Raw genomic sequence first — 14,178 nt, forward strand, 5'->3', positions numbered from 1 at the left:
CAATCCTGTGCATATTTATCTGGGAGTTAATCCCAGTTCGTCCCAGCAGCATGTGTATTATAAAGAATACAGTAATAATACAGGATTCTCATTGCTTGGAAGGAGTCTACTTTTTAAATTACCTCACTGATTTTCTGCTCTGATAATGTTGCCTCTTTCTTTTTGTATATCTATGTGCTTGTGCATACAGACACCAAAGATGAGAAAAGTGCATAAACAGAGGCTACAGTTTATCAAAGATCTTTTAAACGGAACATTCATTTATTATGGATAAATTGTATGCACAAAGCACAGACTACAGACTTGATATTAAACCAACATAAAAATTAATGGTTTGTATCCAACACTCGGCGAGTGGAACTTCCTTTCCTTTCCCCAAGCGCCCCCAAATCTGCTTGGGGGATGGTCCCCAAACCCTCTGGAGCAGATTTTGAGGGTGTATGGGATGAGGCTGGAGGAGAGAGCTTCCATTGTGCAAGTAGCAGGACATCAGCATTGGCTAGAACCCCATCAGCTGTATCATTTATATGAGCAGAGACCATAGCTCAGTGGCAGAGCACACATTTTGCATGCAGGAAGTCTAAGGTTCAGCCCCTGACATCTCCAGTTAAAAGGAGGCAATTCTGAGATGAATGGACAAATAATCTGTCCTGGCATAGTGTCCTATGCTCCCATTAGCATCAAACCTGATGCTACAATGTCAGAAGGGGGTCTTCACTTCTGTGAAAGATCTTTTTTCCAGTGAAAGCCTCTATTAGTGGTACGTTTTAAAACAAATGAACAATTTCAATATTATAAAATACCATTCAGGTTGCGCAACACTAAAAGGCTCTTTAAATTTTATAAATAAAAAATCTCCCACACAATGGGAAATGGATGCTGTTTGTAACTCAGAAACCTTTAACGCTGCAGAAACATCTGGAACTCTTCAAGGCATTCATCCAGTCCACCCACCCAGTTCCCAAAACACTGTCTCAGTTTTGCGCATATCCCCAGAACTTTCCTACCCTTGCCGCCAGGATATATGTACATTTCACCTCACTCTCACTCAAGGGTTTAACAGAATCAGGAACCTGTGGGCAGGAGGCAGATCTGCTCTTGGTGTTCAGCCTCTGTGGTTTCAAAACTCAGGGCAGTTTATGAGACATATTCAGCACCTGTCCATAAGCCAGAACAATCTCTTTAAAATGTATATATAAAAATGTATATATAAAATCTAAGCACTGCACCTACTGTAGTTTGAAAAAATGTAAAGAATAGGCCCTAATAAGAATGCTAATTAATAACATGTCAGCAAGTTTCCTTCAGAGATTTAAATATATATATATATTTGGATGCATCTTAATATATATTTTTTCATGCCAGTGATGGCCACCCTTTGCCCCCAAAGACAATCATAAATAAAAGTGAACCTTCAAGCTTGCTGTTGTATGCAATTTAATTTGTCCTTTAAGTTTTTCTATCTGCTTTCGCACCCCCTTTCACAATGCATAGGCTGTTGTTCCATGACCTAGCATTATTAAATTGCACTTATCAATCATTCTTACCAGGAATGCCATCGCCAACTCCATTAAAGAAGTCAGAGAAGTCTGGTTTCAGCAGTCCCTCGCCTTCGCAGACCTCCTCCCTTGGAACGGCATTCACACAGCATCATCGACCTGTCATTACAGGACCCAGAGGTGAGGCCTTACAAAAGTGCACCAATGGGCTTGGACTTTAACCATGGTGCCCCTAGCCATCAGGGTGTGCTATATGGATAGAGTTGCTGTTTCAAGGGCCTGAAGGTTTTGGATAGAGAGTAAACGAAGATTAGCTACCTTAGTCTGGTCTAAAGTGGTTTTGATTGCCTAGGAGTCAATGTGAAGAAGGAGTGTGGCTGTGTTTTGATTCAGAGTGAATTATATTTTAATATTTTGAGGTATAAGTCTTAAGTGTTCACTGTGTCTCATTCAGCAAGGAGCTATGCATTCTATTGCTTCGTCATTTTAATCTTTCAACAATCCTGGTTTTTCATTGTGTGACATTTTGTATTTAGTTTGTAGGATTCATTGTTCCAGTCCACAGGCCCTCATCACCATCGTCTTTTAAGGTTTTAGATGACTTTTAGTAGCTTAGTTAGTTTTCATCAGTGTATTTGTGGGTGACTTAAAATAAAGCACTTGACCGCTCAGTTTCCAAGGGGTGAATAATTGGTTAGAAATAGCTCTTCAGATTGAAACAGAAAATGAAGAATGCTGCTTAGTTAATTCACAAAGACCACATCTGTGCTTAGTAACAAAGTGAGGAAAATCACTTGGTTTCTGAGTCATCCAAAATTTGAGGAATTTGCACCTAGGAACTTTAAAAAATACCTTATTCCCTGCTTAGTGGCATTCATAAATAAACTTTTGCTCTTAATAGCTTTTATCCCAGACGATCAAAAAATAAAATGGCCAGTTGTGATAGAATTATGCTTCTTCCTGCAGCATTTGATTTATTGGACATACTAATCTGTTACACATATAACGCTTCCTAGGTATAATGTTTTTGATAAACAATATGTTTATATTAGACATGTCTACTCAGGAGTAAGCCCCACTGGGTTCAATAGAGCTTACTTCCAGATAGGTAGGTATAAGAGTACAGCCTTATTGTCCTCTAAATTGCACTAGTATAAATCTATATGTAGGCCAACCAAAGCATCACAAAATAGTGTGCAAGCTTTAGAGTTCTTCAGAACTTTGAAAAGTTTGTAAATAAAAGGGGAAGCTGAAGGCTGCAGAATCATGGCCAATTACACGAGGGCTGAAGCAGCAATGAGGTCAGGTCTGTCCGCCAATGTGTCTGCCCTGCCCTGACCTTGCTTCCTCTTCACTTTCTCCTGATAAGCAGCAGTGACTTCACTGCTGAAAGGTTATTGCTGTGCCTCCATGCAACCAGGTGAGCCACCCCTTCTTTCAAAGAAGGCTTTTAAGGTGCTACACAGATATCAGGTGTCTCCAAGACCTTTAGTATAAGCTCAAAGCCCACCAAATAGCACTGGTGTGTAAGATGTCATCACTCTGAAACTTTGCATGGCTTTCAAAATTATTCAGACAGAGCAGAATGGAATTATTTGCAGTTAATTAGGTAGCAAGTTGCTGGGAGGCAAGCATGCATTTTAAAAATGCTCCTGATAATTGGTGAAAATAGAAAGGTATTCGTAGGATCAAAGTTACATTAACAGCGTATTCAGCTGTATGCCAGCTGACTCTGAAACTCAAGGGCAGCCTAGACCCGGCTCCACCAGAGTACTGCAGGGCCATAGCTAAAGTGGTACAGGCAGGCTTAGCATGGTGACGATGCTCCATCTCAGTGGTGCTGGTCCAGCAAAAGCTTTCAAGCAGTTACAGTGTTTTGGCTTTGCAAACATTTGTCCAGGCTAAAGGATAGAGCCACTTCTAGGGACCTTAGATCTAGTGCTAATGGGTATAGGTGCCACACTTTATACTTTCTTACAACTTTTAGACGTTTCATCCTGCCCTGGAATTTTCTGAACAGAATTAAGGGGCAAGATGCCCCCTAGAGTCTAGTCCTTGATCATCTGCAGCACGGCATAACTTTGGGCTTTTGTAGACATTTTGTCTTTCAGATGCACAGTGGCAAGTTCTTAGTTAAACCAACTGATTACTCAGTGGGGCAGAACCTCACCGATAGCCTTGTGGTGGAGTCATTGCCACTTAATCAAGGTGGCCAGGCCAGGGTTGTGTAGATGTACCACTGGAATCAATACAGCACTCCCACCAGTGTGTCTGCACAACCTCAAACCATAATTGGCAGCATCCTGGTATTTGGCAGCAACCCCAGAGTTCTAATTCTTATGTGTGCAAATAATAGAAAGTACCAAGGTTATATCAAAAAGTAAACCAAAAAATAAACTACTGCGGCGGTGGGGAACAAATATGTATCACGCCCACCTATTTTATAGATTTCTCAATCATAAACCCCTTATTTCAATAAAAATCTTGAACAGCTATAGAAGAAATCTAGAAAATCTTTCTGTATTTCTTCAGAGAGCATTTTCTCTGAAAAAGTTCTGTATTTTGAAGGTGTATTGGTCAGAAGGGGCATCTACTGTTTTCTGCCCCTAAAATGGAGGTTCCCATTGCATATTCTCACGTATTCACTGCCTGTTGCTTCCATCAGAAAAATCTGGTGGCATGTAGCGAGGTTTCTGGGTGTTCTTTTAAACTTGATGAAAAGTGGGGGTAGGATCAGACACACTCCACTTCCCCCTGCAGCAACATGGATTAGAAAGAAAGAGAAAATGATTCCATAGGCACCAACTCTCTTAACCTGGGGTGGGGTGGGGTGGTAATTATCAGCAGAGGTCACAGCTGGGTAGGGAAGGGATAACATCCCTTCACCACACTACATCCCTTCACCACCCCTACTGATAATTAGGTAAAGGGGAAAAAATGAGACATAAATGCATGCTACACATTAAGCATAACATGTAGTTTGACCCTGATTTAGCAAGTAAGTGTCATTGTTCAACATCATTGGGCTCAAACCATCTTGGAACCTTCAACAGCAATTTCAACCTAAGGAGGATTTATGCATTCTTATCCCTGGATTTCATGCTCACCTGGTCAGATTTCAAGAGGCTCCATTAGATTGCTCGCTGCCAATAATCATGCAACTTTCTGGACTAGTTTTGCATTTGCTCAATACAGTACACTTTTAATCTTTGTTATTTATTAATTCTCCCCTCCTTCCTCTCAAAGGAACCCTGTTCCCTACAAGATAATAGCCCCAGGCATGTGGAGATAAAAATCTTAGCCAAAGGTAGAGCTGACAAGCTGGAGAACATGTAATGGCCATAAAAGTTATAGAAGTGTATAGATGTAAATAGAGTTATCGAGGCTACATCTCTTGGCAAGACATATCTACACTGAGAACCTGGTGTATGTCAACATGTATGTGACTGAAGATCGGTCATAGACAACACCTTCTGCCGAAACATGATGAAGCTATTTGGGTTTGTTGTTCCATGGAAGATGGAGACTTCCTGGAAATTAATATCTCCATGTATCATTACTTAGATTCATCCTATACTGTGGATATTCTCATAAAGGATGTGTGTGAATTCTTCATATATTATTGGATAAGAGAAAGAGGGTATATGGATATTTTCAACAACTGAAACAAAGCCTAAGCACTTGTAACTTTAATTCCTACTTGCATTTGTCCCCTTTCCCTATTATCTCATGTATCCCTTTCCGTGTGACCTTTTCGCTGTCCACCTTTTTCTAGACTTTTCATATTTCCTTTCCTTACCAAATGCTGAAATATAGCTTGTAATCCTCTTGGGGCAGAGACCTGTATTCTTTTTGTTTTTGTTACTCCCTAAAGCGCTTGTGTACTGAAGGCATCCTAATAATGTAGAATGCAGCCTGAATTAGCCTGTGGATTTAGCCTAAAACATTACAGATATGCAAACACTTTCTGTTAACATTTCTTAAGCTTGGACAAAATTACCTGGCAGTCCAGTTTTCTTAAATACTAAAACACTTTTGTTTGCAAAGCACCAGATGCATGAACATGGCTCCACAATACAATCTTGCTTCTACAAAGAGTTGCTGAATGAAACAGCAGGAAAGCCATGGCTCTCATACAGAAAGGAGCAAGGCAAAGACTCCAGCAAACACCTGTGATATAGAGAGCTGCATGTGGGAAGCTGAGCCCCATGGCAGTGCTCCTCTCGATTATGCATCACAGCTGTGATGTAGCCATCTGAAAGAGAGTGTGGGTTTGGCTATCAAAAGTATCAGCTGAGCAGTATGCACTAGTCCTGGTGTTTTATTGCCTGCTTTGTCTATACTTATCCCAGGCAGATGAGGCATCATACTAGTGTTCAATTTAGGAATGGAATAGATATCTACGATTTTCTGCTCCAACGGCAAAATGTCATACATCCATTCACACATGCAGGAGGTAGATAGTTTCAAACAGACCTCTGTACTTCTAGCTTGTGTGACTCTCTAATTTCCAGCAGAAATATAAGTACTAGTCCAACAGAGCTGGAGCCTTTCATTGACTAAAGCTCTTCTCATGCATTTTAACCCTTTTATGTTCCTCTTGAGGGGGGCGCATTTAGTCTTGTGCCTTCTTCACTCAACTATGAAGCTTACTGTATCATTGCGAGGCAGTCACTATCTTTCAGCTTATTCTAACTCACAGGGAACTCAGAGATACCAGCAGCAATAGCTTAGCTGCACCAAATTCCACCAGATGCCATTTTCCTCCCAATAATGAATCTTTAAAGAGAAAGGTGTTGATTTGAAACATTCCTGGAAGTAGTAACATTCAGTGTCCTGAAAAATCTTATTCTGTCCTGCTGACTTCTTCCACAAATAACTTTAGCTGGTTGAAATCACTGACATCAGGCACCAGAATTGCACTCTTTTTGAACCCTGATGTCTGTAAGCTGGGGCCAGGCCACTTTCTCCTGCCTGGGTATTGAGATCTGAATTCTCACTGGCTCTGAATATCTGAGATGTTAAAAGGAAGATGGGCTTGGGGGCACAAACCAAAATCACACCCCCCCAACATTTCCCAATATGAAGGTCATCCTTTGAGTCTTTGTGCACATCGCACCAAAATATGAAGTGGGTTTCTAATCATATTCAGTATCATGGTCCTGGAGTCAGATTGCTCAACTTCAGGCGAAGCTCTCAAATGAACCTGTAGGGCCAGTTGCGCCTGGTCTGAAGATGTGACACTGCTCTCCTCTGAGAAGGACTCCACTGCAGAAGACCCAGGAAAACTTGAAGCTTCCCTTCTCCATTGCAGTAGGAGATTACTGGAGAAGCCTGGTTCCTTTAAGGAAAACAGCATCTTGCAGCACAAGTGGGGCTGACAATTGGGCTGCACCTCCTGCTGCTACTGCTATATAAGGATTCAGTTTAAGCCCTGTTTCTTGCTGGAGGAACTTCTGAACATTATATTCGCTAGACGATTTTCCCTATGGGCTTGCTTCGCAAGACGAAAGCCCATAGGGAAATCTCCGGGGACCTCTTTTAAATGCTGGCGGTGGGGAGCAAAGCCTCCCCCCCCTTCCGGACTTCAGAAGAGGTCCAGGAAGGCCGGCGGGGGCGAAAGGTTTTGCTCCCCACCGCCAGCATTTTAAAAGCGGTCCAGGATAGCAGGGAAGCGCTTCCCGCTATCCCGGACGGCTTTTGAAGGCAGGCAGGGGGGACAAAGACTGTTGCCCCCTGCCCGCCTTCGGAAGAGGTCCTGGACCTCTTCTGAAGGCTGGCGGGGGGCAAAAGTCTTTGTCCCCCCCTGCCTGCCTTCCCGGGAGAGCGGAAAACACAGGTCTGCCTTCCCGCTTTCCGCGGAAGGCAGGCAGGGGGGACAAAGACTTTTGCCCCCCGCCCGCCTTCGGAAGAGGTCCTGGACCTCTTCTGAAGGCTGGCGGGGGGCAAAAGTCTTTGTCCCCCCTGCCTGCCTTCCCGGGAGAGCGAAAAACACAGCGCTGCCTTCCCGCTTTCCGCGGAAGGCAGGCAGGGGGGACAAAGACTTTTGCCCCCCGCCCGCCTTCGGAAGAGGTCTAGGACCTCTTCCGAAGGCGGGCGGGGGGCAAAAGTCTTTGTCCCCCCTGCCTGCCTTCCCGGGGGCTTTTAAATCGCCCCGGACAGTCCCGGGGCGATTTAAAAGCCACCGGTTAGGGGACCTCTTAAAAGCCACCGGTCCAGGACCTCTTCTGAAGGCGGGCGGGGGGCAAAAGTCTTTGCTCTCCCCCGCCTGCCTTCAAAAGCCATCCGGGGGCTTTTAAATCGCCCCGGACAGTCCCGGTACACAGGTGGCGCTGTGGGTTAAAGCCTCAGCGCCTAGGACTTGCTGATCGAAAGGTCGGCGGTTCGAATCCCTGCGGCGGGGTGCGCTCCCGCTGCTCGGTCCCAGCGCCTGCCAACCTAGCAGTTCGAAAGCACCTCCGGGTGCAAGTAGATAAATAATTAATTTCGTCTTGCGAGGCACCACTGTACTATTGTCTTCGACTGGTGGGGCCCTGAGGCTCAACCTAAATTGAGCCATCAACATTATTTTTTCTCTTCTTCACTTGTTTTTTTGAAGATAAGAGGCAATTGTAGGGAGAGAGGGTGAGAAACTGACAAAGAAAAACACTGTGCAAAGCCCCTGATATAAATGGGTATTGGGCTCCCCACCAACACCCACACTCAAGTAGCTGCTGGGCAGCCTCAGTACAGGTGCCTCCTCTGTCAGCTGCCTATCTTAAATTTCCCACAGTTCCCCAGAATGCCTGAAGAAGCATTGCCCCAGTGCCTTGTGGGATGTAACTGCTACCTGCTCATGGGATAGGGACAGGAGTTCCACCAACGTAGGAGGGGACCCACTTTTCTAGTGTCCCCCCCTCAAAGCTGGAGTTCCCAGGACATAACATGTTTAACTGTGTCTCAGATGTGAAAAGTTTGAAGACTACTGAATTAAATATTATGACAGCTGCTGGGGAAGATATTGCTATAGGATTTGATTAGAGACTCTTCCCTGTTGTGACTTACAGTATTTGTGCTCTTACATTCCACTCTGCAAGCAAGACGCTGGCAAATAGTTAAACCTAGACCTAAATAAAAGTCAAGAACCGTGTAATTAAAACTCTACCTTTATTGGATTTTAAAGAGTTGCCCTGTGACATAGGAAATATTTGGATGAGTAGCTTATTTAACTGATTTGTATGTGAGTGAACAGCTTAGAGGACTACTACCCTAAATTAACTATAAGGCCACCCACTGAGATTGCCTCGTAAAGGATCCTGATTGCTTAGCTTCATTATATGCAACCATTCAATAAAATGCTAGATAAATGCATAACTAAAAGCTCTATTACACTAATAATTTGCGCAAAGATAGATGTGTGGGACACCATGCTGGGTTAATTTGTCATCCCTGCAGCAAACTTCTAGAGATGGCCTTTTTAGTGAGGAATTGTGTTAATATGTTGTTCCACTGAGGACATGTTAGAGCAACAAGATGACTTGGTCCCTTAATCTTTTAAAGAGGCAAATATGCCCTGAGAGGAAAGTGGCAGGGAGAAGAATTGGGGTGATTAACAAAGTGGACCTAGATTTAAAGTTACCCTGACAAAAGAGACTCAATTCTGCCTATATAAGGGAAGTGGGGAGGACAAGAAGAGCGGGGAGGCATTTTTTTTTAACACAGTAATAGGATTTCATGCATATCTAAAATAATAACATAAAAATTGAATACTCTTAGACCACAGTATTTAGCCTGCTCTTTTGCTGATTACATATTCAGTTTCATTGCTTTTCTTTGATCTGTCCATGGAGTTAAACTGTATGCTTTGAACAGAGTATTGAACTGTAGTATTTTATGCTAAATTTCCTTTTATGCTAAATTCTCCATCCTGCTCAGACATTCACACACCAAAGTCCATTATTATATTTAAATCCAGAACCCATGTTTAAGCACCAGAGCTCAGGATTTCCAACCTCTCGTATTGACAGAACCATAAATCACATTAAAGTTAAGTGAATTACTGTACCATGCAACTATAGCTGTAACAATGTTTATGTAGTATCAGCTTACCATCTGCAGAATGGAAGTGAGGAGAAACACTGATATTCAAAATGGGACTAGAAGTCCTAATAACTTAGCAGCAATCTATCACTCTGGATTCATTGGTTCCACTAATATACCCATTTTAGTATCAAAGCAGAATTCTATCATTGCACAAACAAAATACGACATTATTTTACAAGTTTTTATTTAATACACTGCATTCAAGTGTGAAATAATTTTAAAAAAAAATTTGTTGAAGCGACTAATGAAACCCAGTACAGACAGTCTGAATACGAACCTACAGTACACAAGATATTTGGTTGGATTTAGACTTAGTCATGCTTAGTGCAGACTCATTGAAAACAAGCCATGACTAACTTAAGTCCCAATGAATTGTGTGGCTCTACACAAATATTTCTGTATTCAGTACATCAGGCATAACTAGCCTGATCTTTTTGATGGTGACACCCATCGTCCCTGAACATTAGTCATGCTGGTTAGGGCTAATGGGAGTTGGAGTCCAGGAACATATGGGAAGCCAAAGGTTCCTCGTGACAGCTATAAGTAGAAAGAGTATAATTTTGCTAAACAAACAATTGCAGCAGCAGCAGGCCTTAATCTATCATGTTCTTTATTCAAGAGGTTGTCAGGAGTCCATTGAGCTCACCCAAATATCTGAACAATTCATTTGGCAATGCATAGCAGTTTCCATCTTTTCAGCAGAGTCTGTTACATTTTTATCCCATCCTTCCTCCCGAAGCTCTGGGTGGCATTAATGGTTCTTCCCCACACAACTACTCTAGCCTCTGTGGGTTGGATTTGGCTGACAGATGGTGACTGGTCAAAGGTTGCCCAGTGAGTGCCCCACTTAGTGAAAATTGTCAGATCATCTTCAGCCTGGGCCCAAAGTAGCTAGTTGCTTTAAAGCTGAAGAACCTTGCTCTCATCTTAGCAGTCCTCCTTCAGCTCTTTGCTTCAGTAATACCAGCTCCTTGGTTAGATCTTCGGCTTCCCTTTAGAAGTCAACCTCTGCTGCTCACTGCTTCCCCTTCTATCTAAAGCATCTTGTGCATGCTAGGCACAAGAGGATAAAGGTAAAGGTAAAGAGACCCCTGACCATTAGATCCAGTTGTGACCGACTCTGGGGTTGCGGCGCTCATCTCGCTTTATTGGCCGAGGCAGCCGGCATAGTTTGTGGCCAGCATGACTAAGCTGCTTCTGGCGAACCAGAGCAGTGCACCGAAACTCCATTTACCTTCCCGCCAGAGCGGTACCTATTTATCTACTTGCACTTTGATGTGCTTTCAAACTGCTAGGTGGGCAGAAGCTGGGACCGAGCAACAGGAGCTCACTCCGTCGCAGGGATTCGAACCGCCGACCTTCTGATTAGCAAGTCCTAGGCCCTGTGGTTTAACCCACAGCGCCACACGCGACCCAGGCACAAGAGGGTACCAGCTTCCAAGTCCTAGCCCACACAGGCCTTCTTCCTCATTTAAACATGGTTGCATGGAGAAAAAACTTTGGAATGGGGGGAGAGTTAAAAGTCTGGAGAGACAGACTGTTTGCACAAGGGAGGGTGCAGAATCCCAGCTTCTGCCTCTGTGGGGAGAATTAGGCCATCCTCATTTGCATGTCGTTTAGGGTTAGAGAGCAGTTTAGCAAGGTATAGAGATAGACATGTAGAGGAGAAATGGGCTGACTAAGGAAGTCCTGGCAGAGAGAGAGAGATGCTTATCCCCAAAGCACACACCCTCAGAAACCTTGAGTTAACCAGGTTAGTCCCTCTCTTTCAGCCTAACCCTTTTTATAAGGTTGTTGTGAGTATAAAATGGGATAGAGGAAATACGGGTATTCCACACTGAGAGCTCCTGAGGAAAGTAGGATGGAAATGTAATGAAATAAATGAATAAGATCCTAACATCATTCTGTGCACAGTCTTCATTTAGGTCGGTTTCCATATATATCAGAAAATAGTAGCATACCCTATGTCTTTTATTAACCACTACTTGCTCATCTGAATTATGTGTCTATAAAGTTACATTCAATGAACAGAAAGTGTAAGGCTGCAGGGTTTTTTAGGACTGCTGAAAGAGTTAGATGTAAACATTTTATTTAAGCACATTTGAATAAGAATAAGCTAGAACAATCTTTAAAACTCAGTTCTTCAGAGGTGCCTTGTTGTTAGTTGGTGCTTCTTTTAATCTTAGATTGGTAGAATATAGGAAGCCAGTTGTGATACACCTCCCATATCAGTCGGTGGCAAAACTACCATTGATTAATGGAGCTGGATTGTGCCCAAAAGCTTTAATTTTTTCAAGCTGTTGGTTCATACTTCTGTTCTGTACCTCTTGAATTGCATTATATATATATAGAAGTTCAAGTTCCCTTCAAAACTCCTGGCCTTTTGCCAGCTTTCCTTATTAAAAAGTCACTCTTCTTATTTCTGATCAACACAGCTGTTACAGAGCGTTTCAAAGCATTTCACATCAGCCAGCATGGTGGCTTAGCCAATTAGTACTCTAATACGGTCATTTTTGAAAACAAGTACTTTCAGGGTAGAAAGGGTGGGATACATCTTACATAATTTGAACTGGCACTTGCTTTGCTTTAATGTTATGAGAGAGGTTGCAGATCACAGTGAGCTAAAGCATCTCAAAAAGATTGAAAAGGAAGTATCTAAGGAAACGAACTACAACAATGTTTCCACTTTAATGCCTTTTAACAAATACTTTTCAATTGTAATGAGGCTAATTAGGTCTTTTTTTTTAAAAGAGCTGATGGTACATTCTCATCCTTCATTGTGACTTAGCTGTTGCTATTTTTAGAAAGAGGAATTCATGTTTAATGAATTTGTTAATAAACTTAGATATATTTATCTGCATTGCTTTTATCTTGTGCCTCTAAAACCAATAAAACAAAGCATCCCAGGGAATTATTCTGTCATCAGAGCATGGGAATCGCTCATGCTTCCATTCTATCCCATAGTTCCCATAGTTATTGAATATTGGAATAGAATACAATAGAAGGAAGGCCTGACAACAGGGGTATTTCCACTGGGAGTCTGAAATTTGACCTGTATAACTTCATGTGCCTGTGGAAACCTGCAAGCAAGACATAAGCACAACAGCACTCTGCCCACCAGCAACTAGCGTTCGCAGGAACACTGCTTCTGACAGTGAAGGTTGGACAATGGTCATAATGGCTAGTAGCCATTGATGGCCTTGTCCTCCATTCATTTGCCTAACACATTTAAAGCCATCCAAGTTGGTGGTCATCACTGCCTCCCGTGGGAGTGAGTCGCATAGTTTAGCCATTCACCACTCAGTACTTTCTTCAGTCTGTCCTGAATCTTCCAGCATTCAGGTTCTTTGGTTTTTATGAGAGAGAGAGAGAGAGAGAGAGAGAGAGAGAGAGAGAGAGAGAGAGAGAGACCATTTCTGTATCCACTTTCTTCATGCCATGTATAAGTTTATGCACTTGGTTACGTTGCATTGCATTTGCCATTTTATTGCTCATTCACTCACTTTGGAGAGATCATTGTGGAGCTCCTCACAATATCTCTTTTTGGGAGGAGGGGGGACCAACAACACTGAATATTTTGTATCATCTGCACTCCTGTCCTCATTGAGGTTCTGACTGTAGAACTGAGCTGACCTTGGAGAAAAGATGCTTCATGAGAGGGGGCAAATGGAGATGTGCATGTACTCCTCACATGTGCATCCATATTCCTGTTGGCATTAGATCCCTCCATCATTTTCTTTCTAAGTAACCAGGATAGATTTGGGTTTAAACACACTGCATCCATCTGTCACATCAACTTTGGCTGTCAGTTTGAAGCTCTGTCTGCAGTATTGGAAGGGTAAAATACTGGCCTTCTGTACAGAGTAGTTATAAGGCTTACAAATGTATATGAAGTAACCTTAGTGTTAAACAGGGACCTGATCTGGCGTTTGAAAGCCCCAAAGGCAGTCTCTGGCCCTCATCACCACCACACTCCACACAATGACTAAATAATCTTAAGGGCTGGGAAATTACATAGGAGTCCTTGGTAGGCCATTCCTCTTGCCCTATCACCTCCTTCCCAACCAATTTAAATAAAGAGCACTGTTGCCTAAGTGTGTGTAGACTGAAATTTGCAGTTTCCAGCTTTTTGGAACCAAGGGGAACCACCTTTGAATAGTAGAAAAGAAGACAGCTGAAAGAGTGTTCTGGTTGAGAAGTTGGGGAAACAGAGATTGAGGAAACCTCACCTGTTTTGGTATGTTAGAAGGTTTTGGAAGACAAGCACTGCCATGTGGGGAAGGTGTCGTGCTTCCCACCTAGCACATGCAGAAAGAGGCTCTTAGGTGTAAGTCAGAAAGGGATATTTGTTCAGGGCAAGTGACAGTACAGGCTCAGCAGCAGATATGGAGTTCAGGGGTCACAATTCAGGGGTTTGGGTATCAGAAATAGACTGAAACCATGAAGATGTCTCCAGAACACATTGCTTGCCCCCACCTCTGCTTCCTGCCAGCCACTCCTGTCCAGCTTCCTTTAATCTCCCCATCCTCCACCAAGCAGATGTACAGTAGAGGAGGAGGAAAGTGGGCTGCTGAGGAAGAGGCAGGGTGGCATTTTC

The 14,178-nt window shown here is 43.0% G+C and overlaps 1 protein-coding gene across 9 annotated transcripts in view; it reads left to right on the forward strand.

Annotated features, from left to right (window-relative positions):
- Positions 1 to 14,178, forward strand: part of NFIA (nuclear factor I A) — a 420,964-nt gene that overhangs the window by 358,635 nt on the left and 48,151 nt on the right. For 8 of the 9 annotated variants that reach the window (XM_081915818.1, XM_081915817.1, XM_081915821.1 and 5 more), the window contains exon 7: positions 1,551 to 1,679. The exons of the other annotated variant lie outside the window; for it this stretch is intronic. In XM_081915818.1, coding sequence (XP_081771944.1) covers positions 1,551 to 1,679 — 129 coding nt within the window. The remainder of the gene's footprint in view (positions 1 to 1,550; positions 1,680 to 14,178) is intronic. 9 annotated transcript variants of the gene reach the window in all.

This window comes from Podarcis melisellensis (genome assembly GCF_964234715.1).
Source record: "Podarcis melisellensis genome assembly, chromosome: 6".
NCBI classification, from domain to species: Eukaryota; Metazoa; Chordata; class Lepidosauria; order Squamata; family Lacertidae; genus Podarcis; species Podarcis melisellensis.